Source organism: Embiotoca jacksoni, unplaced genomic scaffold (genome assembly GCF_022577435.1).
Source record: "Embiotoca jacksoni isolate LCO1_2020_lvr unplaced genomic scaffold, fEmbJac1.0.p SCAF_12, whole genome shotgun sequence".
Classification (NCBI taxonomy): domain Eukaryota; kingdom Metazoa; phylum Chordata; class Actinopteri; family Embiotocidae; genus Embiotoca; species Embiotoca jacksoni.
The window spans coordinates 2,433,887-2,460,709 of record NW_027185252.1 but is presented as its reverse complement, the minus strand read 5'-3'; the positions used below and the strand labels follow the sequence as shown (position 1 = coordinate 2,460,709).

General features: G+C 41.5%; 2 protein-coding genes across 4 annotated transcripts; both read left to right on the top strand.

Annotated features, from left to right (window-relative positions):
• Positions 1-88: 88 nt before the first annotated feature.
• ciao2b (cytosolic iron-sulfur assembly component 2B) lies at positions 89-2,038 on the top strand. Its single transcript, XM_069144207.1, has 5 exons — positions 89-313; positions 541-618; positions 1,093-1,218; positions 1,367-1,412; positions 1,520-2,038. The coding sequence occupies exons 1-5, from the start codon at positions 185-187 to the stop codon at positions 1,618-1,620; spliced, it is 480 nt and encodes a 159-aa protein (XP_069000308.1). The 5' UTR covers positions 89-184; the 3' UTR covers positions 1,621-2,038.
• Positions 2,039-3,996: 1,958 nt separating this feature from the next.
• Positions 3,997-26,530, top strand: wipf1b (WAS/WASL interacting protein family, member 1b). Of its 3 annotated transcripts, none has more exons than XM_069144202.1 (9): positions 3,997-4,175; positions 20,103-20,209; positions 20,403-20,532; positions 20,746-20,913; positions 21,026-21,749; positions 22,250-22,347; positions 22,485-22,694; positions 23,700-23,813; positions 24,872-26,530. In XM_069144202.1, exons 2-9 carry the CDS (start codon positions 20,147-20,149, stop codon positions 24,922-24,924), a joined length of 1,560 nt encoding a protein of 519 aa, XP_069000303.1. In that variant the 5' UTR covers positions 3,997-4,175; positions 20,103-20,146; the 3' UTR covers positions 24,925-26,530. The 3 variants fall into 3 exon arrangements, with proteins under 3 accessions (XP_069000303.1, XP_069000304.1, XP_069000305.1); XM_069144203.1 differs by lacking the exon at positions 3,997-4,175 and adding an exon at positions 4,240-5,151; XM_069144204.1 differs by lacking the exon at positions 3,997-4,175 and adding an exon at positions 18,018-18,056.
• The last annotated feature ends 293 nt before the right edge of the window (positions 26,531-26,823 follow it).

The window sequence follows — 26,823 nt, the reverse complement described above, 5'->3', positions numbered from 1 at the left end:
GTTTTATACTGTTTTTGTTTAAAGGAAAAAAAAAAAAAAAAATTACGTGAACTGTACGTTGTTTGAAGTCTTTTGATCTGTATCGCTTTCCGTAGTTGCAGGAAGTCGTTCTTTTTGCGAGGTTATTTAACTGCGCATGTTTCGAAACAAGAACTAAAACAACGTCTTAAAAACAAAAACCGACATGTCGGGGGGGACCCGTTTGGAGAACGCCAACCCGGTGATTTTCCAGCGGTCCGGGGAGAGGCTGCAGATCGCGTCCGAGGAGGACGAAGACGTCCACGACCCCATCGACGACAGAGAAATATTCGATATCCTGTTTTCACCTCCTCTCTGGCTCAGACTGGTTTCACTCCGCGGAGATGTTGACATTACCTCACAAAAACATGAACGTGTGTATTTGATTCGGGAAAGAGCAGACACTGTGAGGATCAACGCGCATATGGAGGCAGATATACGTTAAAACACGTGTGCCTTTCGTTGTTGTTGTTGTTGTTGTTGTTGGTCTTTTTTTTGTAAATTCTTTAACTAAAGGTACATCTAATCAGATCCATCAATGACCCCGAGCATCCTCTGTCTCTGGAAGAACTCAATGTTGTGGAGAAAGTCCGAGTCCAGGTAAACTGGGTCTTTATTTATTTATTTATTGTTATTTATTTTTGATAAAGCTCGTAGTTAGTGATGCTGCCATAGGCCCGAGGCTGCTGGGGGACGTCATGTGACCCACCGAGCTTCTTCCCTCTCACTCTTTCACTCATATCTCACCCTCACACCCTGTTGGAGGTTTTTCTCCCTTAAAGATGAGAGTTTTTTTTTGTTGTTTTTTTCCCCCCTCCTAAGCTTTACGTGGGGATTGTTGAATTGTTCTGTAAAAGTTCTGCTGTAAGGACTTTAATGTGTTAAGTGCCATGAAATAACCTTTGCTGTGATTTGGCGCTATATAAATAAAATTCAATTGAATAGGTTTCTGAAAACGTATATCTTTCTGCAAAAAAAAAAACATCTATCCCCTCCACCCCACCCCTCCCTCCCTGTTGAATGGCAGAAATGAATCGTATTAACCGTGTTGTTTTTCCTGTGTTTGTGTCTCAGGTGAACGACGCAGAGAGCACAGTGGGAATCGAGTTCACGCCCACCATCCCTCACTGCAGCATGGCCACGCTCATCGGCCTGTCAATCAAAGTCAAGCTCCTGCGCTCTCTGCCCGACAGGTTCAAAGTACGTTTGGGTGCTTTTTTTTTCCACCAGAAATGTACCTTTTTAAAATCACCTCATTTTGGTTGATTGTTAATTAGTATGAACAACAACTGGTTTTTCAGTTCGGATCTAATTGCGTTGCGTATTTTTTTTCCCGTTTCCCGCTCAGATCGATGTTCACATCACTCCCGGGACTCACGCCTCAGAGGAAGCAGGTAAAAAGACATCATCAGTTTCCCACCGGACCGCATTAATAACCGCTGGTTATTAAACGTTATTTTCAACATGTGACGCCTGTGTGTTTGTGTCGTTGTGTGTGCAGTGAACAAGCAGCTGGCAGACAAGGAGAGAGTGGCGGCGGCCCTGGAGAACTCGTCCCTCCTGGAGGTGGTGAACCAGTGTTTGACCACCAGAAGCACCTGAGCGGCCGGTCTCGCTTCGTCGCTTTCAGCTTTTAACCGCCGATTTGTGCAGCAAGACCTCTTGAGATGTGTCCGCTGAGCTTTTCGGTCCACGCGTGGATGAGTCGGTGAAACTAGCGTCAGGAATCTTACAGAGTTCAAACATTTCCGGTGTTTCCTAAAGAAAGAGTGCAGGGAAGCGCAGCTCTTGAAAGTGTCCATCTAAAGGCAAGAACACAAATACAATCTAAGGTCATGATGCGGAAAAAGTTCGGATAAATCAAAGAAGTTATTCTGATTAATTTCATGAAGTCTGCATTGTAACATGTAGGTTTTTTTTTGGTTTTTAAGAAAAATATTTGGAGAATCCGCAGCGACAACTGTCATTTGTGTATATTAATGCTCTGGACATTTTATTAAAGATATACAGATGAAATGAACATTGTGTTTGTTTTTTGTTTTTTAAGATTTAGTACATCAAAAATACAAAAAAAGTTTAAAATTGGTGTTCTTGACTTTTCCTCGTTAAAACAATGTATACAAGACATGTCACTTGTCTGCTGAAGGCACATATACGTTAAAAATATGAATCAAAATTTGAAAAATGGAGTCTTTCTCTGAATTCGTGGACGTATGTATATACTCATGCAGTCGGATGCAGTGAATCCTGGCATTGTGAAATGTATATTATTCAGGTTTACTGAACGATTATTGATTCCACTGTGGATTTCCAGGGTGTAATTAGAGGTAGAAGTATTTTTCCAGTATTTTGTCCTCCTTATGTACTTTTATTATTCTAAAGCTGTCCACTGCTTTTGTCTATGTTGCAGATATAGTTCAGTGGTTCAACTTGCAGATAAATATTGCAAATGCAAGATTAGCTGTCATGAACTATTTATGCGATGAAAGCTCTTATGCTGTGTTCTCATCATTCCACTAGGAGGCGCCCTTATCCTTTTCCATGTGAATTCAGCTGTTGAGGCTGACTATGAGAAACTACTGTCCTTCAGATGTGAGGCAATCTGGCAGAACAACCTGCAGCTGTGATGTGTCCAACATGCTTGTCCACCCACTCATAAACAGTCTTTTGTCAGATAGACAAGTGCAGTAATAAAGTAAATACAATTAGTAATGTGGCAGCCGGTAGTTTAAAAGAGATAAACCCATATTAGGAGGGTGTAAATAAACTATTTAAAAACAATCTTGTTCTACATGTTTACATCAAACACATGTTGGTAAAAAAATAAATAAGGGTTGTATGAATTGATTTAAAACAATTTTAAAGTACATATAGTATTATGATACAGTTGTTGGAAGCCTTTACACAAGTTGGCAAATACTGTTAATGTGTGTTGAAGTGCACTAATACAAAAAACTAAATGTATTTATATCTCAGGGGAAATAATTGTTGTTCCTCAGAATTGACTATTACAGATTTTCTCTCTCTCTCTCTCTCTCTCTTGTTCCACATCTGGAAACATTGCGTCACTGCTAAAACCCCGGATAAGAGACCCAGCCGACACAGCTGCAGCAGCCGAAGCCAGAGCCGTGGGTACGCAGAGTTGAGTCAACCGTCAACAAGGCTCATAAAGCAACCTTTAAAAAATATAACATAGCAACCAACCAATACTGATTTCATGTTTTCTACAATAATAATACAACAATATGGATACTTATTAGGTTTTCAGCCACACTGTGAGTTTATATTAGATGTGGCCTTAGCTTATACAAAAATGATGTGAAATGTTCTGTTGTTTGTTTTGACGAAGTTTTAGTTAAATTCAAATATAAGCTAAGTTTCAAATAACAATAAACCCATACTAATTTATTAAATATGGCTATTTTTTTTCCCTACAATCTTTTAGGCTAACGTTAGCATTTACTGTTAACAAAAATTCATAATAATAATAATATGTATAATATATGATTGTCAATAATAACGTTGCACTGTATGTCATAGCACCTGACACTTTTTCTCATCCCAAGTTGTATGTTTATTTTTTGGTGTATATAGTTTGTTTGTGTATTTATTCATCGGTCTTACTTTTTCTAAAAAAAAATATATATATATATTTGTATCTATCGTATTTTATTGTGTAAGTATTTATAATTGTTTCTCATGGTGTTCACCTTTTTTTTTTTTTTTTTTTCCTAACTGTGTTTCTATACTGCTGTGACGACTACATTTCCCCTCTGTGGGATGAATAAAGTCTAACGCTCACTAATAAACTCCATGCTTTTTAACCACCACTTTTTCAACCGATATTGTTTTTAATGATCTAACGGTCTCGTTTAGCTGAATTTAATCTTCTGTAGAGTTTGTAGTGTGAGCAGGAACCTTTTCCTTCCCCCTTTGAAGCTGCCGTTAGACCTACTTCCTCCCAGACGGGGAGGCTTCGCTCAACCCAGTGTATGTACGGCTCTGGCTGAGGCCAGTTTAGCTGCCTGCTTGTCTGCCTGCCAGACTCCTCTGCAGACTTCAGGATTGGCTGCACAGCGGTCCTCAACACCAACCAGAGAGGATTGACGGTCGATGTGAAGCTTATTAGCCGTGCACAGCATTTCATACCTCCGGAGGTAGGTCGAGCAAAAACATTTCTACTTCAGTTTGTTGTAAGTTTTTGTCGTTGTTGTGGGTGGGTGGAGGGGGTGGGGGAAACCAGCTCCAATGAAGCGGAAACCGTGAGACCCGAGTTAGGGTAACAAGCAAAAAAAAAAGAAAAAAAGAAAAAAAGAAGTTGTCATCTTCCAGAAAGCAGCTGGGAATGATTGAAGCAGCGAGGGCGAATGAATTAAGACGAAATGTTTGTTTCAAAGTCCGAAATACGATTTTAGTTGGTTACAAACGTCTTGAAAACTCTTACGGGGCTCTGGCAGGGGCTTTGGCAACAGGCCGAGGTTTGTCCTCTCTCCCACCAATAAATAATGGTCAATGTGAAAGCTTTTTATTTATTTTTTTATGTCAAAAGTGCCTCTTGTTTTCATGGACTAGTCTGCAGCTCCTCAGAAATAGTCAGGCTGAACGTCAGGCATGTGTTTTGAGTTGTGTAAGAGGAATGGACTGTGGCGTTTCCACATATCTTTTGAGTTGAGTCTTTTGAGTTTTATTTTCAAAGAGCACATGGAGACCAAATAAAAAAATAAAAAATCCTCTTGACTTCAGCTGCACAGAAAAGTTTAGGAAGCGTAATGTGTGTACTGTGTGTGTGTGTGTGTGTGTGTGTGTACTGTGTGTACTGTGTGTGTGTGTGTGTGTGTGTGTTTGCTCACAACCAGTTTGACAGAGCGCCATTTGGCTTGTAAGCAGTCACACACACTCACTCACTCACTCAAGACTGAGCAGGTTCTGTAAACATTAAGTTCATAGAGTTGCTCTGTTTGAATGGAGGAATCCAGTAAACAGATGTCAGTGGGACGTAATCATGATGGGGAGCAGATTCATCAAAACTGCCTCCGTCCTCCTCTCATCTCCAGTGATACCATAATTGGCGTTCGTGTGACTGTCGTGGTTTATTTCGGTGAAATGAAGTATCCGCCTGTCTTCATATGTTGTGTAAGTTCTCGTCTTCTTCTTCTCCTTTTGACGTCTGGCTTCCTCTTGGATTTTGTAACTGGATGCTACATGTCTAAGTGCACATATGCATCTCCCAGCGTGTAGTTGTGGTCTTCTCTGTCTTCGTATGTCCTCATATACAGTATGAAGTCCCTTCCATCCCCACGTCAGCTTAACCTCCTTATATTTCATCCGCTACAAACCCGCATGATCTCTCTCTGACCTCTTCAAAATTAGTTGAGTCATGCACTCGCAGCTTTGAAATGTACAGTTTCCACCGGTGCTGTTTTGTGGCCTGGATGCAAAACCAAGCCACGACTGTAACAACAGAAGTAAAGTCCGATAAAAGTGAGATTATCCTGAACAAGACTGATTTTGAATAACTGAAGTAGCTGTTATCACGATGACTCCTTTAAATGTTTAAAAAGGGCTTTACAAAAGTTGTATAGTCACGTACACACAGGTGCGATTGCATTGAGGTGAGAACATATTGATGCTCTTGTGTTTTGCAATGTTTTGCGATACTGTATGGATTCTTGTAAAACATTTAAAAAAAATTGGAAGTATATGCATTTTAATTTTTTGTTCATGAAATTTGTGCACCTAAAGAATCCACTTTTTATTTGACTGTTTTTAGCTGATTTAAACCTTCTCTCAGATTGCACAAAAAAATAGTGCCAGATGTTGGATATTATATTATATTACATGCAGATGCCACTGTTCTGCATTAAAAAAAACATTTTTTAGTAAAAAACCCAAACATAAACCGACGGGTTTTGTAAGATTTTCTGCAGCTGGTGGTGTGTTTTATTATACTGTGACAGTTTTCTTAAAATTAGATGTAAAAAAATAAATAAATATAAATCACAAAATGTTGTAACATATATTGAATTGTAACTCTTGCATCAAGATTGTTTTGTATCCTCCAGATTTTTGCCAATTCACAGCCCGAAGCTGTTTCTCAGGGTCACATATGCAAATGAGGTTGATTTCATCAAAAAATTGTGTAATTAAAACCAAGAAGGATGTTTCTCAAAAACGGAAACCACCACCAGGATTCCCTGAGCTTTGTTCAAGCCACCGTGATGGAGCCTCTTAAAAACTCCAACTGTATTGAAGTCAAGTATCCTTAACTGGGAAATGGACTGCGTTGATAAACATAATGCCGTCCCACATTCACCCACACATACTCGGGAACAGCTCAGGGTTTGGCGTCATGCTCGACGTCCCGGGCATTTTAATCGAGGGCAGAAAATGTATTTCACTTCATCACGGTGACGATACAGAAACTTCTTGTCAGAGGAACTCAAAGAAGGAAACGGTTCAGTCAGTCGTTCCTTTCCCAGGACGTACTTCTTGGTCCTGTCGGTTTATGTTTGGGTTTTCATCAGAGGTGGTTTTTTTTTTTCATCGTTGCAGATCCGAGACGAGGCTCTCGAATGCGCTCGTGTCGCCTCCGGCCGTGTCCTCGTCTCGCGGTGCTTTTGACACAGAACTCATTTTCGCTCGTCGTGGCTCTGAGTTCTCGGCATTCCTGCAGGAGCACAGTGGGACAAACCCAGCGCTGGCTAACAGGAAGTGAGGGTCTCTCGCTCGCTCTCTGTCTCTCTCTCTCTCTCTCTCTCTCTCTCTCTCTCTGCTCTTCCATTTATTCAAATCCATCTCATGTCATCTCTTGAGAATGAAGTCAGAGATGGTTTTTTTCCCCCCAAAAGAGCCTCGCATCGTTTCCTACCATGACTGCATTGTGACTTGTGTGTTTGCGGTCGGAGAACAGCTTGCGTTTGTTTAGTGTGTGTGTGTGTGTGTGTGTGTGTGTGTGTGTGTGTGTGTGTGTGTGTGTGTGTGTGCGCGAGCGAGCAGTAGTAGAAACATAATGCAGCCGCTGCGCTGTCGTCTTGTGCTCGGCTCCGTTTCCTGTTGTAAAGCATGTGATCCCGGCATCACTCCGTCCGTCCAAGCGCTGCGACTCCTCACCACGTGCTCCGTGCGTGGTCAACAGACACAGTCATAAATTAAACAATGGATTATTTGGTCAGGAAATGACGGAATGATGTTAAAGAAAAAAGAAAAAAAAAAAGAACAGCACACTGCATCGATGCTATGGTATTTGATGAAAATACAAGCACGTGAATCATTGATTCAGGAAAAGAGCAGGCATGTTATCCTGTCATTTATACTCTTATATCTCTGTGTCTTTACCTCCCACTAATACTTAGCTGAGTATTTGTTTTCCCACCGTTGAAGCGTTTGAATGACAGTTTGTGTCGGGTCTGTAACGGTGAGTCGTGTGGTTTTGATGTGTGATCGCAAAGCGCCTGAAGTTGGTGAACGGCCTGCAGGCGAGCTGCGCTGAGGTTCGTGTGACTCTGACATACACAGTGAAACATGAAGCATCACGTCTCTTCTTCTTCTCTTCTCTTCTTTTGGTGCTTCTGTTGCTTCTGTTAAATGTACAGAGGCCGTTTGGGATTGTTGACACTGATTCAGCATTTGGAATATAATGACATGATTTTTTTTTTTTATATACCTCCCTCCCTCCTGCAGCAGTAGCTACAAAATGTGCAGTGATTCCTCAACCTGACTGCACCACAGGCCTGTCAATCAAACAGACACACCCACAAACGTACTGCTTTTTGTGGCCTAATATCTAATTAGCGATGGAATTATTTTCAAAATGGACCTCCAGAAAACGAATAAGAAGGAGCGACTTTAGCTAACAACACCACAATGACTTGTGTAAAAAAAATTCTTGACTTTGTATTTCATGAGAAGTTAAATGGGAGTCTATGGAGCCGGAGCCTTTTTGGAGCCGGCCCCTAGGGGCCATCGGTGGTATTGCAGCTTAAGGCACTTCCACACGAGCTTCATTTTTCAGATCCGGAAGCTACAAACACTTTAATATTCTGTCTTGTTAAAACAGCATTCAGGGAAACTCAGTTGCTGGTTGAGAGTTTTATGAGGAGAAGAATAACAGCTTTCTTATCTTTCAGTTAAATAAGACAAAAAAAAAAAAAAAAAAAATTCGCCCATCAGCAACTCACCGACTAAACCGATGCATTGAAATCGGGTCTGATCGAGCTCTCTGCCAGAAAGTACAGTAAATGTGACACTGTTCCTTTAAAGCTGACTTAATTAATCGCTGCTCATCCAAATGTGATGCACAAGTGTTCCTTTAAATTATTATTAGAGTTTACTAGTTGCTGCCTGACAACGCTGATGCCGCAGTCCCTCAAAACACTGCAACATGATGTAATGGGAAAACATCTCCGACATCAGAGCAGGAACAGAAGACTGCAGTTCATCAGAAAATCAAAAATAGGCACAGGCACCGAGAGACACCCAATATGGCGATTGATGGACATTTCTGCATCCGCAGAGTTCAGGCTACAAAAACTGATGTGTTGTAATGGAAAGGTGTTCCTATTATTTTGTCCAACCAACAAATTTAAGCAGGGTTAGAAAAAGATCAGGATATTTTTTTTTTATTTTTTTTTTTGACATTTGATTTGGATTGTTTTTAGGGGAACAGTCCAGATTTGTGAGAAACCAATGTCTGGGCTTTCAACTTCTCAGGAGGATGTGGAGGCAGGTTTTGTTTTTTTGGATGTTTTGTCTCAATCTCACTCATTTTCCTCAGAATCAGTTCCCACAATGACTGAAAAGTTCTTGTTGCTGATTCACCAGTGTGAGCCCCCTTTTTTTTTTTTTTTTTTTTTTTTTTTTTTTTTGTCCTTGATACATCAGCTAAATGCTTCGTCCTCTGTTGTTGGGAACACCGGCCTTTTTTATACGGTTAACTGAAGCACCACCTCAGACCTGTTTTTTTTTTTTTTTTTTTTTTTTTTCCCCCCTCCCTCGCTGCAGACCGGCGGTAAAGAAAAACAGCTGAGTACACCGGAGAGAAAGCCAAGGTGTGTTCTCTCTTTTTAAAACGTTGCTCTGCCGCCGCAGCGGGCTGGAAAGAGGAGACGGGAGAGAGGATTGAAGTGCAGCCGATGGCGAGGGTTGGCAGGCTGCCGCTGACTGCGTTGCGAAGCAGGAAGTGTGACATAGGGAGCGCAGGAAGCGGCTGCCGTGGAGCTACGCTAACCCCTTTTGTCCCGGCAGCACTGCGGGCCGGGATCAATTCACTTTCAGTTCAATAGGAGCCGTGCTTCGTTACGGATCAGCCAAACACAGGAAAGGGCTTTCTTTTTTCATTAGACGTGATGTACACTATTTTGGAAAGCTTTTTTTAACATCTGATTTTCATCAAAGCAGACACAATTCAGTACTGTTGAACATGCAGCAGCAAAAGACATTAAACTGTTGCCTAATATGAAGCCTGAGCTTTTTTTTTATTAAAGAAATTACCTTTACAAGCAAGTGTTTTTACCTCTTTTTTTCTTTTATGTTTGGCCACGTTTAATATGAACTTCCAAAATTGTAACATTTTATTCATGATATAAAATACGGAGAAGCTTTATCCTCTTTTAATAGTTTAAATGCAAAGATTATTCTTTTGCTGAGATTGCAACCTCGTTGCATACAAATTCTGCATTTACATTTAATCTTCTGACATAACAAGTAAGCTTGTTTTAAGATTTTTGATTTGATCTGTTGATCTGTTCTTTCCAGTATGAGTAGTTGTTTTCCTAAAATTTGATTTAAAAAAAAAAAAATAGCAATCTATGGCAGGATTTTGGGATTGTAATCGCTGTATCATGATGCCCGTCATATCGCCGGATTCATGCCATCAGTCCTTGTCGAAAACATCCAGTATCAAACATAATGTCAAATGTTTTAGCGGATGTTAACATAATTACTTGAAAAGACTGTCGTCAAAGTGAACTGCAAAACTTTATACGAATGCATTTAAAGAAAACACGTTTGCAACCACAAGTTTGATTTCATGCACTAATCCCCAATTAGACCTGTTTTTGTCAACAAAGTAAAACAGGTGTAAAAGTTCAGAGGATTTTGTGGATGAATGCCTTCTAGTTACACTCTGAACAAGATGGGGGTCTTTCCAACCGAGAACAATGTGGTCTTTTTTTTTTTAAAGACAAAAACAGGAGTTCCACATGGCTCCATTCTTGGTCCACTTCTCTTTAGTTGGTATATAAATGACTCACTACAGTCGTGTCTCAGAGCAGGTTTTTCAGATGTAGGCAGATGACAGTTATACAGTATATGTATCTGATAAAACACCTCCGTCAGTTTCCACTCAGCTGTCATATCATTTACTGTCCTTAGCAGCGCGGTTCGAAAACTCATGTCGTTCACTCATTATTAAAACTGCGTCAGTGTGCTTTTTCTTCCAAATCTTGGTCCTCAAGAGAAGCTAAAGACTTAAATTTTAAAATTAATCGACTACACATTGAAGAGGTGTCTGATGGCCTCATATTAGATTCCAACTTAAAAGTTTGCGAAACACATTAAAATGCTGGGTAAGATTGCAAAAGCAAACTACATTTAGACTTATCAGAGACTGTCTACCATTTAATTTTTTAATTTTCTCTGTGTAACCTCTTCGTCACGAGCAGCATCTACAGTAACCAAACCTCCTTGAGATGACATACAGTCGAGCTATCGAAATCTTGGTCAGGAAACCAATTAAGATCACATCATTTCCATATTCTTAAGAAATGTAATTTGTTAAGTTTTGATCATTTTTATCCAATTTTCTAACCTTAAATTCCTCTATAAACGTATAAATAATCAGGTTCTCTGTGACCTTTCGGTTCCACTCAGAGCTTCGGGATCTGTAACGCGTGGAGCATTCGGAGGGATTTTGCAAGGTGCCTTTACGTAAATCTTCGTTTGGACGAACATTGTTCTCCTTCCGGGGTGATCAGTATGAATCTCTGCCAACCAAACTCAAACTGGATCCTGATTCGGACTGTTTTCAACTCGAACTGAAACCTGGGGGGGTGAAAAAGAGGAAGTGGTGTGCGCTGTGTATATAATGTTTGTGTCTGTGTGTGTGTTGAAGTGACGCGAGTTTTTAGAGGAAGAAGAATCAAGAAGTTATTTTCTGCGGCGAATGTTTTTGCAGAGAATCGTACATAAAGCTGATCTGCTTTTTTCCCCCATTTTTGTTTTCAGCTGCACGTTCTTGCTGTTTGCCTTTTGTATTTTCATGAGGAATGAACTGAAGTGCTTCTTCTACGGTCTTCTGAACTTACTGCTGGTTCTTCTATGGACACAGATTGAGTGAGGACACCCACTTGTGTTTATGTTTCCACCGTCTTCTGAGTTTTTGCTTTTCAATATTTACAGTCCTGATCGTCAGGATTGGGACAGTTTTTGATCTGCAGCCTATGTCCTTCAGCACATTTGATTTATAATGGAAAAAAAAGAAACTACTGTACATTCAAGTCTCTATTTCAATTCGAGCTGGTTTACCTGAAGATAGAAAGAAGTGTGTGGGAGCCCTTTTAACACATACAGTCCAAAACATGGGGCCTCGGATACAAATGAAGTCAAGTTAAAACCTTATTTCCTGATATTTTGTGTCATCTTTTATTCTCAGCCGACACTTGGTATCCTCTCTCAGGCCTTTTAACGCTGCCGCCTTCAGCTCTTGTCTGTCGTGGGCTCTCTGACATTTAATCTGGTCTTCATCAAGTGGAATGCAGGTAAACTGGATTGAGACCAGTTGATCGACTGATTCCACCTCTGCATCCTGAAAAGCTCTTTTCAGATCGCTGTCCTGCCGAATATCTAAATCTCATACGATGGATTTCTATGAACTGAATTCATCCCATCAGCAGTGACAGAAACAACATGCCAGGTTGCCACTTCCTTCGGCAGCCACACATGCACAAGTCAAAACAGAAACCATGAGCTGTTCATGAACTGCTCCCATTTTTCCCTCCACACTCATCTTTCCATACTTTTTTGGGGAGTTTTTTTTGTTTCATCAGTCCACATAACTTTGTTCCAGGATCTTTTATATGTTTTTTTTTTAGCAAACTGCAACTTGCCCGCTCTGTTTTTGAGACTCACCAGGGGGTTTGCATCTTGCTGTGAATCCTCTGAGGCGCTGAACATAGAGTATTCTGTCTCTCCCCTGATCATCGATAAGGAAACGTGTATGCCTACATTCTTGACTTGCTGTGCAGGCACGAAGGGATTTTTCTTTACCGTGACAGTTAGGGCGTGCTCCTCTGCCTAGTTTTCCTGCACTTAACTGTTTTTAATGTGTAGATTTATTTTGCTTTTTGAACCTCATTATCTTCCTCACTTTACTCCTCATACTGACAAAACAAAAAAACCCTCCTCAATCTAGAGAGGAACATGAACTCAACTTTAGTGTCCAATTACTTTTGGAAACCCTCGCAGTCTGGGGCGCTCTGACCTACTCAAACTAAAGCTGTGACTTGGCACTTTAATGTACCATCCGTTATTTTGACTGGAAACTGAATGTGCTGAGTCAGACTTTCAGCTGCGGGATCATCAGAAAAAAAAAAAATCACCTTTTCACTCGAGGACAGTTAAGGCAACGACATTGGTCTTTATAAGTGATGTTATTTAGGGAGAAAAAAAAATGTTATGGTCGTTATATTGGATGTTGCATAGTTGTTTGTTACGTCAATGTACATAAGTCACGTATACCAACGCAGACGCACAGTCGATGCTAAATAGAAATCCCTCATAGACACATACACTCGTGCCTCTTTAGAAAAGTGGTGCCGAAACGTCTTCAGCATTTAATTATTTATTTGAAGAACGTCGAAGAGGTCAAATTAAGCTGCTGAGTTGAGGAGTAAAACAAGAGTAGTGGAACCACATCTGTGTGTGTGTGTGTGTGTGTGTGTGTGTGTGTGTGTGTGTGTGTGAGTGCAAGTGAACACACCACAGGATGTCAAATATTGTGTGTGTGTGTGTGTGTGTGTGTGTGTGTGATTGCAAGTGAACACACCACAGGATGTCAAATATTGTGTGTGTGTGTGTGTGTGTGTGTGTGTGTGTGTGTGTGTGTGTGTGTGTGTGTGTGTGTGCGCGCGCGCGGGCGGGCAAGTGCTCCACAGCATGTTAGCTTAGCTACTCAGCACTTTTTCAGACACATTAGTTTCTGACCTAAGCTGCATTCACAAAGTCTAAAACGACCTTTTCCCCTGAGCTCATGTTTGATGTTTTTTTGATTAGCAGCGCTGTTTTTAAAAAAAAAAATTTTTTATGCATTTTAAATATTCTTTATTTATAGTGTTAAAAGTGTTGACAAGGCGTGTTTGATTTATCTTTACATTTACTGCTGAGGCTTCTCGGAGCTGGGCGGAGTTGAGTGAGAGGTTTCCCTTTGATGACATACCAGCTGCCGCCCACCGTGTCCCTCTTAAAATCCTGGCATGTGTCTGTATTCAACAACAGTTCTATTTTTGGTGAAGGTAAAAAAAAATTGTTCAAAGATAATTTGATCTAATGATGCTCAGCTCCTACATTTTTTTGTATCTCTTCTGTTTTACCTGTGATTTTTCTTTTGTTTTTAATTTTCTTCAAAGTGAGACAATCTTTCATACATCTCCTACCTTGCACGGGAATGTAAAGACTTTTATTTTTAATCTGGTAGAGTGGCAGTATTGCAGGGTTTTCCCTTCTTTCTGGAGGTCTTAGTTCCTATGCTAGCAGTGGGGTGTGGTGGGCATTTTAATGTTATTTTTGGACTAGTATCATTACAATCTTTATTTTAAAAAAAAATGCATTTTCTGACAAAAATAATAATTGTGAAACATTGGTGAAACCAAGCTTATAGTGAAGTTGTAGTGGTTAAAAACAAGACTTTGATGCTGCACCCAAGTGTTGTAATGGCAAAGGCAAAACCCAAGTATTGCGGCTTAATGGACTTTTTCGGCCATCTCTCAGCCCGCGCAGACGGTTTCATCACCTAACGAGCAGCCAGACTGTGATATTTTCCTTTTTAAAACAGCCCTCAAGAGTCTGTGAGGTTCATCAGCTCGGCCGTGTGTTTAAACCATCAGGTGTCAGAATATGTTGAATTTATCCATGTTAAGGAAAAGACAGGTTCATGACATCAGGGTGAAAATAAATCTGTGTTGTGACTGTGGATTAAAAGCGTGTGTATATATGTGTGTGTGTGTGTGTGTGTGCATGTGTGTGTATGTGTATGTGTTTGCAGTTGCTCTGATGAGGTGGAGGAGCACAGGAGGTTCAGTGGCAGGATGAAGAGGCCTTTTTACGGCCATTTGTAAACTAAAACATGTGTGAGCTGGTGTGTGTGTGTGTGTGTGTGTGTGTGTGTGTGTGTGTCGACGGTGTCTCTTCAAAAGGATGTCCACTCTTTAATCCCTCGTATCTGCTTCTCTCTGTCCGTCAAAGGGGCCATTGTGAATGCTTTCCTAATATTAGCCTCTCTGTGTGTGTGTGTGTGTGTGTGTGTGTGTGTGTGTGTGTGTGTGTGTGTGTGCGAGCGAGAGAGAGAGCGCGAGTAAGAAAGAGAAGTCGTGTGTTGCATTTTAAATTTCGACACGTCAGAGTGTTTCTTCTGACGGAAGTTGAAGTATTTCTGCGTTCGCTCAGAGCTGCTTCGGCATCATCTGCAAATCCTGCAGCTGAGATGTAAATACATTCTATTTATTTGTTATAGTTTGTGAAAATACCGAACTGTCAGCCGTGTAAAACCATGGAGGGGTTTAGCCCCCCCAACCCCCTTGCCGCACGTTGCCGTGGTGTCACTGCCTCCCGTCTGCTGGTCTTTTACATCTGCAGTCGTGTCAGTGGTCCTTTTCAACACGGCTGCAGGAAATGAATCGATGTGTTCGTCTTCATACCCTGAGCAAAAGCTGTGAAAGCAGCTCTGTCATATTTGAGAACAAAATTTCACCACAGAGTTAAAGTGAGACTCGACAGTCTTCAGCCTCACCGCCAATGTTTTATGAATTCAGTGGCCAAACAGGCTTCCGTAAATTTTTACAACAGTGAGAATACGTTAAGTACGCGTGCATGCGGCTGCTAATATTTGAAATTGCTTTTGCTGAGATTTTCTAAACTGTGGTGTCTTCCTCTTTAGCGAAAGTTTTTTCTTATTCATCCCCAAAAAGATCCTTCCTCTAACTGAGGTTGTTTCATTTGCTTAACTGCCTAAATATGACTCATAATGATTGGAATTAAATTGTCATTTATTCCATTATGTAAGTAAATGATCAACAGAGCTATTAAATCATTTTAAGATTTATAAAGTTGAGCATTTGCCTTAATTTTGACATTTAATAGAGGAAAATTATGTGATTGTAATGAAGTGGAAATATAATATTCTGCTGCACCACTGCGCTGATCCTTTTACAATTGGTTGTAAAGTGCATACAATGTGCCATAATATTGCAGAACAACACCGCAAGGTTTGACTTACTCAGTGTTACTTCCTGCCTTCATCAATCAAACGTCATCACAGGATGCTATACTAACGCACCTTTTAATACGACTAACCACATTGCCCATAAAAAAGTGAGCACTTCCCTTTCTGTTTCATTGCGTTCATGCCTTCGACACCTCAGGAAGGCCGACTCACAATCCTACAACGCCCCTCATCACCCAGCACACATCCTGCTTTGTTTTTTTTTAATTCTGCATCCTCTTGCTCTTATTTAAACTCGTAAGACCAGTTTTGATTGAACAGTTGATCTACACTATATGACAGTCACACATCATTAATTTGTGCGAGACATCTCGATGTGTGTGACACTGCCCGGAAAGTTGGGACTGATCTTTCTTGTAATTTAGTGTGTGTGGTTAGTTTGAGCTGCAGAACACTTTATACGATGTTTTGAGAAACTTGAGCTTCTGTGAAGGAATTTTCCTTCATCGTTAGGTTTCTTTCTACCTCTGCGAGGTCATGAAGATTTCTTTCTTTCACAGAGCAAGAGAACCCTAATGATGAAGGAAAATTAGGGCTGGATCACTCAGACAAAATGAAATACCACGATGTTTTTTGACCGAATACCTCCAACAATATTGCAGCGATGCCTATTGGGGCTTTTATAAAATATTAATACAATAAGGTTTGTGATAAATAATGAACAGAAATGTGGCTATAACGACTACATGGGGAAAAAGCGAACACTGAGAACAGGCCGGTAAAATAAGGAAGTTACATCACTTTAATGTAATACGGCCTGTAAAACGGGAAAAAGGCAAAACGAATGCCATATTACCAAGACAATATCTAGCCTAATTTCATGATATCAACATGATTGCCATATGTTGCCTAGCTCGACCTCCAATTCTTAACAATATGTAGAATATTATGAAAATTACAGCAGCTAAGTATCTGGAAACTTTTATTTTAAAATCCGAGTGCCAATGTATTCACTGAATATCTTGTTTGTCATTTTGTCTTCAACTCTTCTGTTAAAGTTCAGAGTCATCACTGCTCACTCACAGGCTGAGTTTCCATGAACTCCTGCTTCCCCTTCGCATCGTTACGCTTCTTCAGTATTCGACTTTACTGTCGGATCCAGGCAGACGTTCATGCCCTGCACATTCAGGTCCGTGCTCTGACGCTGAGGCGTGCGACCTGTACATGTCCTTGTGTTAAAGCTCATTTAAAAGGATTTTTTTGTTGTTGTTGCGAAATTAGTGACAGTCACAGGAAAAAGATGAACGTAAACAGCTTATCTTACATCAGACCATGAATGGTTCTGTTGAGCGTTGTGTGTTGGGGGTTAGGTCTGTATGTTGATTTTTGGAATAAACATGTCTGTAGGCTGTGGTTTATGAACAGCTGATATAATGGAGATTAAGTTGTATCGCAGATTTGCAGCTTGTAAAACCCTTGATGTGAAATCAGAGTTTTGCTAGTTCGGAGCGGTTCGGAGCAGGAAGTGACCATATTTGGACGAGCTGGGGGATGAGCAATCACTGGATCTGACTCGATCTGATTGGAAACCTTACGATACTACCGTCCCACCCACCGATAGCCGTAACCTGACTGCACCACAGGCCTGTCAATCAAACAGACACGCCCCCAAAAAATACAGCTTTTTGAGGCTTATTTTCGAAATAATGACGGATTGTTTTCGGATGGACCGCCAAGAAACTAATAAGAAGGAGCAACTTTAGCTAACAACACCGAAATAACTTTAATTGACTGAGAATTTTATGAGAGAAGATGAATGAGACTCTATGGAGCCGGAGGCTTTTAGGAACCAGTCTGTCGTGGCACTCGGTGGTATTGCAGATTAAGACGCTTCTGCATCAGCCTCATTTTTCAGACCCGGAAGCTGCATCCACTTTAATACAGTCTATGGAATCAACATTCAGGGAAATATTCAAAGGACTATGTAGATAGAAATATTCTCCCGTGAGTGACTACAACTGCCCAAGTTTCTTCTGTTCCTTATTTTTTTCTTTAGTTTTGATAAAGCTGTAAATTCAGACAATGCCAGAGGAAGTGAAGACAGCTTGTCACCAGCGGTGGAAATTTTCGTGACCTTTTTGAGTCAGGAAACAGACAAAATCTCAACTTCAGTTATGAGACTTTTAGGGTGACAAACCGGCAGGAGGGAGTGAGATCAAGACGATCGGGAAAGGTCGCAGGGTGAAACCGAGACGAGATGGTCCATGCAGATGAAGGGGGCAAGATAAACTGATAAACAAAGTGTGTGTGTGTGTGTGTGTGTGTGTGTGTGTGTTTGTGTGTGTGTGTGTGTGTGTGAGAGTGAGCTGATGCGCAGATGATAGATGATAGGGGAGAAAAATGACAAACAGGAGGAGGAGAATATCACTGTGATGGGTAGCGCCGATGGGGAGGTATCATCCTCATCCAGGCAGCCGGATGGCTGCGGTCTTGGAGTCACGTGGTGACTTCCTGTTTGTCAGCAGCATACAGGAAGTAAAAGGGGCCCCTAGAGGACAGCCTGGCTGCGCGTGTCGCTGAAAATGAAATGAGAGGGTCGAGCTGTGTGAGTATTTTTCTGAGGTGGATTTCTGTGGGACTTTGAACATGCGAGAATCTGTAATACGCAGTTATATCAAACTTTTTTCCCTCGTTCAACCGTCTGTTTCTAATTTATCATTTAGTGGCAATTAGTTCCTTGTCAGCACTGATAAAACAGATGAGAGTAATACTACGGAACTCGTGTTATGGGGCCTGTATTTGTTGCTCATGCCTTTTCCAAGGTGACCCTGTCATTTGTCCTCATAAATAGCAATGTATTTGGCTTTAACAACAAGCATGACATCACTAATGTGTGCATTTTTTTCCAGTTCTTATTATCATAAATCCACAATGTCCATGTGTTTTTATTTTATTCCTATAAAGCTTTTGATCCAAACCCTTTTATTAAACAGGTACTAAAGGAGTCCTATATGTACTCAGTGTAGTGTGTTGGTGTGTGTGTGTGGACCAGAACATACATTTTGGATGGGGAAGTGTATCTGGGCCATCAATGCATGTTGTTGTTGTTGTTGTTTTTTTTTAGCATTTTATAGTTATTTTTGATATAAAGTAGCTTCTCCAGTTTATTTGTTGCTGAACCTGTGATGCAATTTTTAAAACTGTGTAAAATCCTAAGTTGTGACAAACAGTAATTGCCACGCATAAAATTAAAAGATCGATAAAGTGATGTTTTAAAGTGGAATCGGGGGAAATCAGTGATGTGGATCAGCCATCATCATCCATTTCTGGCTCGACTGCTTCGTTAAAAAGTGCCGTTAAAGGCAATACTTGGAGAAAGAAATGAGGACGAGGATGGTAGTAGCTATTGCGAATACGATTAATTCACGGTGTTACAGTCACAGGCTGGTGCATTGTTCTGTGTTGTTGTCCTCCCTTGTCAGTCCGGAGCATTTCATCAGAAACATTTTGAATAGTCCAGCTTTAATAATTTCAAGAAGCATCAATTGCCAGTATTTTTTTTACGCTGAATGGAAACCTAACATCTGTCCTTCCCAACATATTACATGCATGCACTGTGATGGTAAAACAAAACAGTGTTATCTCTGATTGTAAAAATAAACAACAGATATGCAACATGTTTTAGGGAACTTAACGCTGAAGTTCCTGCTACATTAATCATTCAGTGTGATTCTGTTACTGTGTCTTTGTGAAGTTATGAACTGCTGTTCCTCACACACTAAGTATTTAAGGCTTTTCTATACAAGCGTTGTCGACTGTTTCTTTTACTTTCACTTCCTCCTTAAATTCACCACCTGGTAAACAAATCGTGCGAGAATCAAACACTTTGGTTGCGTTTTAAAAAATCGTTGAAAGTTTTCTGCAAAAATTTGGAAAAATGCTTAACAAATTGAATCTGTTGTATCAGTAACCGCTGGCTGCACTCTTTGCAGTGAACCTGGGTGGAGATGAGGCGTGATAAGCAAGCAGCCAACTGCCATAGACAAGTGTGAAATGTTGAGATCTCTGCCAGTTCAACAAAACAATTATCGATCTGAATTCTGCGAACAGATTCTGCAAACTTGTCACCAAAATACATTTTAAGGAAATGAAAGTAACTATTGAAATGATCTGCTTCCTATGTTCAAAATGCGTAGATGTTATCCAGAGGAAGGTTTTCAGGGTTTTTCCCAATTACTTCAACACAGTCTGAAACTAAAGCTCCTAGTTTCCACTAGATGAAGTACAGATTAAAACAGTGAAGTATTAGCTTGAGCATTCGCTGTGGAGGTTCAGCTTGATTCAAACAGTTAATGGTACTCGTATTTAGTGCCATTAACTAAATATACAATAAATGTCGTACTGAACAGTGTCCGACTCAGTGCAAGTGACAAGGACAAAGGATTTGTTTGAGAAATATACATCTGAGAACATTTATATTGTCTGTCTGTGCTGCAGGTTGGAAGTTATTGAATAAATTTCTGGTTTATGAGGACATCCTGCAACTTATTTAAAGACCCCTACAGCTGCCAAATCTTTTTCAGTGTCAACTTAAAAAAATGTTTTTCCTGTTGTTGTTATTTATGAAGTATATGCGCAATCTGTCCTTCAGGGTGGGACGTCCAGTGCAGATAGAGCAAAAGCGGAGAGCGGAAGATGCCGGCCCCGCCTCCCCCGCCGCCGCCCCCGGGGCCTCCCCCTCCTCCCACCTTCAGCGTTGTAAGTTCTTCTCTCTGTTTCTGCTGCCTGTCCTCATGACCCGGCTCAGCAGAGACATCTAGTGGATAAATCGTGGCATAACGTCCTCCTTGTCTCTCCTGTTTGGTCCTGATTTTTTTCAGTCACAGTTTTATCCCCCCCTTTTTAATGGTTTAAATTTAAGTAGTTGACCGTGTTCCTGTTTGTGTCTCAGGCAAACACAGAGAAGCCAAATCTAAACCGTTCGGAGCAGCATGGGAGGAGCGCTCTCCTGTCCGACATTTCTAAAGGCGCCAGACTGAAGAAGGCGGTTACAAATGACCGCAGTGGACCCGTATTTGAGAGTAAGTCGATTCCTCTTCAATGGCCATGCCAATTATGTGTTGCCTTCAGAGGAGAAATCGGATATGTAGTGAGGTAGTCACGTGTCTACATGAAATAAGCAAGATATGTTTGAGATGTTTGAAGGTCTAATGGGACTAAATAATAAATGTCACCCACATGCTTTATTACTTACGAGAAGATCTGAGTTTTTTCTTCTTTTTTTTTCTTCTCAGAACCCAAAGGAGGAGGAGGAGGAGGAGGAGGAGGAGGAGGTGGTGGTGGGGGAGGAGGAGGAGGAGGAGGAGGTGGAGGAGGAGGAGGAGGAGGAGGAGGAGGTTTAGGAGGCCTGTTTGCAGGAGGGATGCCAAAACTGAGGTCTGCAGCAAACCGAGACTCCAATGGTAAAAAAAAAACTAAAAACATGATGATGATGATAATAATAATAAACAACAACACAGGAAGCGCTTCATCTTGTAAGACCTCAAAGTGAATTTATCCGTTTTTCTCCCCAAGACTCAGGGCCTAGCCGAGGACCCGTTCTCCCTCCAGGAGGCCGTTCCGGTGGCCCCACCCCTTTCGGTGGCGGCGGCTCAACCGGCCCACCGAAACTCCCAGGAGCCCCCGCCGGTGTCCGTAGCAACGCCCCCGATCTCCCCAGGGGCCGCATGAGTTTTTCATCCAGACAAGAGACTCCAGGAGGAGCCCCGCCTCCCGTCCCCAACACACCCCGACCATCCCAGGCCTTCCAGTCTCGCAGGGGCCCGTCTCCACCATCACTCCCCGGAGGACCCAGACCCAGCCCGGCCTCTGGACCTCCACCACCCGCCGTTCCATCTGGGAGGCACGGACCTCTCCCTCCCCCGCCGGGAGGCTCCTCAGCCGGGCCTCGTCCGGGCTTCTCCGCGCCTCCTCTGCCCTCGAACAGCAACAGACCTCCCTTACCGCCCGCTCCGGGAGGGAGACCCCCGCTTCCCGACGACAGGCCGCCGCCACCGCCCTCACCCGCAGGAGGTCACCGGCCGTCCATGCCACGCGACATGCCCCCTCCTCCTCCGATGGTCAACTCCAAACCGTCTTCCTCCGTCTCGTCATCCTCGCGGCCCTCAGCGGGTGGTGGTGGTGGAGTGCCACCTCTCCCGCCGGGACGACCGGGCCCTCCTCCCATCCCGCCGAGCCCGGCCGTAGGCGACGACCACAACATGCCTCGTCTTCCCCAAAGGAACAGCTCGCTCAACAGGTACGGAACAAGTTTCGTCCGTTATGCCCGCCTGAAATCCGAGTGAAGCCCGGAGAATTTCCAAGAGCAAAGGTTGCTGATAGTGATTTCTTCTTTGGTGTCAAAGTTTGCATAGATTCAAATCTAATAGCTGTTCTATGATGCTGTATTTCACACATAATGCAAACTTCTTCATGAAGCTTCCTGATAAGGTTGTTAGAAAAAACAGAAGCCTTTTTTTTTTTTTTTTTCCCCCCCCTCAATCTGACTTTTGATTGGCCGGTTGTCCACTGCAGCCTCATCTAATACTGAACACACTCGCGCAGTATTTGGGAGTTTATGTGTGTTGCTCAAGAAGTGACACATGATCCAACCATGAAAATCCAAGTTGTAAAGGGATTTTTCTAAATCGCAATTTCACATAATTTCTTCTCCTTTTTAAGATTTTTTTTTTATATACAAATATAGTCAAACTGATGATTGATTGATTGATTGATTCAATTTCTATTTCTCTTTGCCAGCCACAGTCCAGCACCCCCACAAGCACGGGGAGGACCTCTCCCTCCTCCACCAAACGAGAGGCCGCCATCTCTTGGAAGGAACCAATCACCTCGCTCAGGTGAACAGCTTTGATTGATTAAGTGAATTATGGATGACTGCAGCAGCCAAACCAGATATGAGAAATGTTTTACGGTTCAGTCTGAGTCTTCATTTCACTTTTCATCAGCCTGACATTATTATTTCTACCTCCCACAGGCCCTCTCCCTCCCCCGCCTCCTTCAGGTCGTAGTAGTGTGAGGTCATCGCAGTCTCCTTCTCCTATTGGTCGGCCAGGTCCAGAGCCCCCTCGCGGCGGACCTGGCGGCAGACCTCCCCTGCCTCCGGACAGGCCGGGGATGGGAGGGACCCCTCCTCCACCACCCATGGGCAACGGTTTACAAAACTCTCACCACAACCAGATACAAGGTGAGGAAATCCCTATGAGTGGTGGTTTAACCGAGTGGCGACCGACAGTGACGTCACCCGTTGGTTTGTTATGAAGCCTTGAGTTTGGATTTTGTCCATTTTGCTAGTCCGGAGCGGTTTAGAGCCACAAGTGACCATATTTGGACGAGCCCGACGATACTACCGTAACCTGACTGCAACATAGGCCTGTCAATCAAACAGACACGCCCCCAATTTTGTAGGCTTATTTTCTAATTAATGATGGGATTATTTAGAGATGGACCGACAGAAAACTAATAAGAAGGAGCGACTTCAGCTAACAACCCCCAATTTAACTTGTGGAGAAATTTAATTGACTTATAATTTCATGAGAGAATTTGAATGGGAGTCTATGGAGCTGGAGGCTTTTTGGAGCCAACCTCTAGTGGCACTCAGGTGGTATTGCATCTTAAGACACTTCCGCATCGGCATAATTTGTTTCGACCTGGAAGCTACGTCCACTGTTTTTTCTACAGTATATGGGTTTATCCGAGTACTGGTAAAACTGTATTGATTAAACTTAGATGGAAAAACTGGTGCTGCAGTATATAAGTCTATATAAAGAAAATAAAATAAAGAAAATAAAATAATAGTTATTTAGCAAACAGGAATTTAATATGTATGCCCGACAGTTTTAACTTTACAGGCAGATGATACTGACTCCATGCCTTTCAGACGGCCCTCTTTCAGTCTCTACTAGAGAACCCGATGCCCTCAGTGTTGTTTTTACCACATGATCTCCACTGTGTTCAGCTATGACAGGGAAACCCACCGACCTCCCATTTGTTTTGTTTTTATCCTTTCAACCAAAGGAAGTAAGTTTGGTTTGGAAGAGGCAGTCGAGACAAGAAGTGACAGCGGGCCCCCCGAAAAGTCCCGCCCCAAATACAGCAGCCAGTTTTTTAATCGCTTCTGCCTCATATGATCAGAGGTTATCGGTCTGATGGAAACAGAACCGATGAAACTTAAATTTCTTTCCGTTAACAGATGAGTGGGAGAGTCGGTTCACTTTTCACCCCGCGTCGGACCTTCCTCCGCCCGAGCCCTTCGTGTCCTTCCAGAAGATCTACCCCAGCAAGATCGGCAAGACCGACGGCAAAAGTGAGTCACACGTGTGCACACAGACAAAACATACATGGTGTTTCTTTAAAATATTTTTTTGGGAACTATGTATTTATTTATGATTTATTCAGATCGACGTTAAACCAACCTCAAACCAATTTTATTGAAAAAAGCACCTTAGACACAACACAGTGGATCCAAAGTGCAGAACAACAGGACAAAATAGAGGAGTCAAAACATAATATTGAAGATAATGATGATGGTAATTATAAATAATAACATGGCAACAGTATTAGTAATCATTGCCGTAAAAGCCCATGGTCACACAGTACACATAAACACAACGTGGGCCTTCAGAAGAAAATCCTGAGCTGGATAATAGAAGCACAGTTAAAAGCTATTGAGTAAATGTGTGTTTTAAGTTGACCTTAAAAATCTCAATCTTGACAGTCAAGTACAAATATTACCTAAAACGCCTGAACATTTTTAATGGGCTTTTTCCATTTTTAGAATTTATTTATTTAAATGAATGCAAATGCATTGCAATATTTAATTATATCGGTATTTATATCTCTCCTTCACCATACTCATCCAAAATATGACACAATTTTACTTTATTTTGTCTCAAAAAAATCAATCAACTCTTTTAAAGGCCACACGTTTTGTTTTTTTGTCTTCAATCTCCAACATTGTGATAGAAAATCTGATATCTTAGTCGTCTTTTTTAAAATCTCAATTAAACACTCCCATTTCCTAAATTCCTGCACAACCACCAGATTTGCAGAAGCCTTTACGAAGGCTCCGATCGGTACCGTTATCACCATCAACGCCATCTCTTCTGAGTTGCTCTCGGGCTCATTGAGCCGGAGCGGTGTGTCATGAAAATCCCTCATTTTAATTCAAATGAATTAAAACAAATTATAACTCAAGGATGTGAGCAAACATTTGGGATATTCAGGTTTACAGGGAAACAGTCCTCTCATTGTAACACAGTGCCACCTGGTGGAAGAAAACACGCTCTTTTAAAAACTAATAAAAAAAACAAAAAAACACCAACTTCTCTGTGCTTTTTCTTTTTTTTTCTTTTCCTTTTTCAGGTTCCGGTAAAAAGGAGAGAGGAGCTCCTCCTCTTCCTCCGATACCTAGGTGAAGAAGAAGAAGAAGAAGAGGTAGCAGCCATCACAACACTTGGACCTTCCCCCGCCCCTCCCCGTCTGTCTCTTTATCTGTCTCTGTCTGCGCTCATCGTGCGTTCACCTGCAGCATGCGGTTTCATGGAAGGACTGCGATGTGTAAAATGGACCTGACGTACAGCTGACCCAAGTAAAAAGGACGACGTGGAGTTCACATCATGTAGCAGCAGAATGTCAGCGTTAAAAAGACCAAAGCCTGTTTATACTCTGGTACACTGTGTTCACTTAAAACAATGTTGTTTTTTTTCAGGTTTACAACCTTGCTGTTGCTGGAGGATGTTTTTTTTTCTGTGGCCTTTTTGTTGATCTCTGAATCCTCTCATGAACAAACGATGTCTTCATGAGCCGTGATGCACATTGACTTTATTCCCCTTCATTTATTTTTCAGTCTTTGCTTCCAGCAGTTGGATAGATTTACCTGCTAGTTTCACATTTTATCAACCTGCAGAAAAGAATAGAAATCCTTACTTTTCCTCGACTGTTTACGCAGTACAGACGACATCTTCTATTATAGTCCCGGTGTTTTCCTGGAAAAAAAAAACAGTGCAGCGCTCATCATGCAACCAGTCGCCTTCTTCACACGTTGGGAAGCTGAGACGTTTTTTTTTTTTCATTGTGTCTTTTCTCTTCAGTATTGCACATGAGGCTACTTAAAAGTTAAGGGAATTTTCCAGGGATGCCATTTGTGCCTTAAATTATATGTGTTTGCTTCCCTCTGTTTGTTCAGACGGATTGGATCATTTTCTGATGATATAAATGTCGGAGCAGAAGCCTTGAATACGTAGACAGACAGACAGACAGACAGACCTGAAGCCAAACTACAAATGGTCCCAACTTCAGAGAGGAAAACGTTGGTGTTGAATTTGCCAAAGCCACATGTGCCTTCACAGATGTTGGAGGATCGGATTTCCAGTTGTTTGTTTTTTGTTGGAACCATTGAACGGTACTTTTTTTTATTTGACTGTTACGTGCGATGTAAGCGTGCGTTAAATGTATATGTTAAAGATGTTTTAAAGGACAGTGCGTTTGGAGTTTATGACAGCAATGGTGTACAATTGAAGTGATTCTTATTTTGCTGTTTTGCTCACTATGAAGGGCCCGTCTATGTATCTGTATGATTCAATCGAACGGTATCGAAGGACTATTGTTTTTTAAATTATGTCTCAGAACTGTGCAGTATTATGTAGTTTTGCTTCACAGCACTGCTTTGAATGGACTTTTGTATACGTCGTGTATTATCATCATGTGTTAAGAGTCAAAGAATCTTTTTCTTAAAGACAATCTTGCGGAAGTGGACATAATTACGTTAAAAAAAAATTACAAAAAAATGCTTTAAGATGCTTCTATGTGCTGCACTTGGGGTGAAAACGGGTTGTTTCTGTTGGACTGTACGTTGTGAGTAATCTGATACTCCAGCACAAAGAACGATCATTTGATCGCAGGCGAGGATGGTAATTTATAGCGTCAACATTCAGATGAAGTGGTTTGTTTTGTATTACCAGATAAACTATATCCATTATTTACATATTTGTTCAATAAAATCAGGCAATAAATTAACAAAAAAGTGTCATCATATACAAGGCATTGTCAGGTTGTTGTTTTTTTATTTTATGATTTGGCTTAAAATGTCATTTGTTCAACTTGCGCTAGTCAACAATATTTATTTTATGAAACTTATTCTGAGAAAAATGTGCTGATATATGATCCAGAAATGTAGCACAGTCATACATTTTCTTTTTGTCTTTCTTAGCTGTGTGTGGTGACACAGTCCCACAAACTTATTTATAACGTATCAGGATCTTTGTGCAGCTGTTTCGGTGACAGCATAACAACCTGACTAATTTTACAATCTGCAA

Bases quoted from the DNA above. Each gene is read 5' to 3' on its own strand.
- wipf1b (XM_069144202.1), top strand. From the start codon at position 20,147: ATGCCGGCCCCGCCTCCCCCGCCGCCGCCCCCGGGGCCTCCCCCTCCT. The intron at 21,750-22,249 runs GTACGGAACAAG...TCTCTTTGCCAG, and splicing joins AGGAACAGCTCGCTCAACAG to CCACAGTCCAGCACCCCCAC. The intron at 22,695-23,699 runs GTGAGGAAATCC...TTCCGTTAACAG, and splicing joins TCACCACAACCAGATACAAG to ATGAGTGGGAGAGTCGGTTC.
- ciao2b (XM_069144207.1), top strand. From the start codon at position 185: ATGTCGGGGGGGACCCGTTTGGAGAACGCCAACCCGGTGATTTTCCAG. The intron at 1,219-1,366 runs GTACGTTTGGGT...TTTCCCGCTCAG, and splicing joins CTCTGCCCGACAGGTTCAAA to ATCGATGTTCACATCACTCC. The intron at 1,413-1,519 runs GTAAAAAGACAT...TTGTGTGTGCAG, and splicing joins TCACGCCTCAGAGGAAGCAG to TGAACAAGCAGCTGGCAGAC.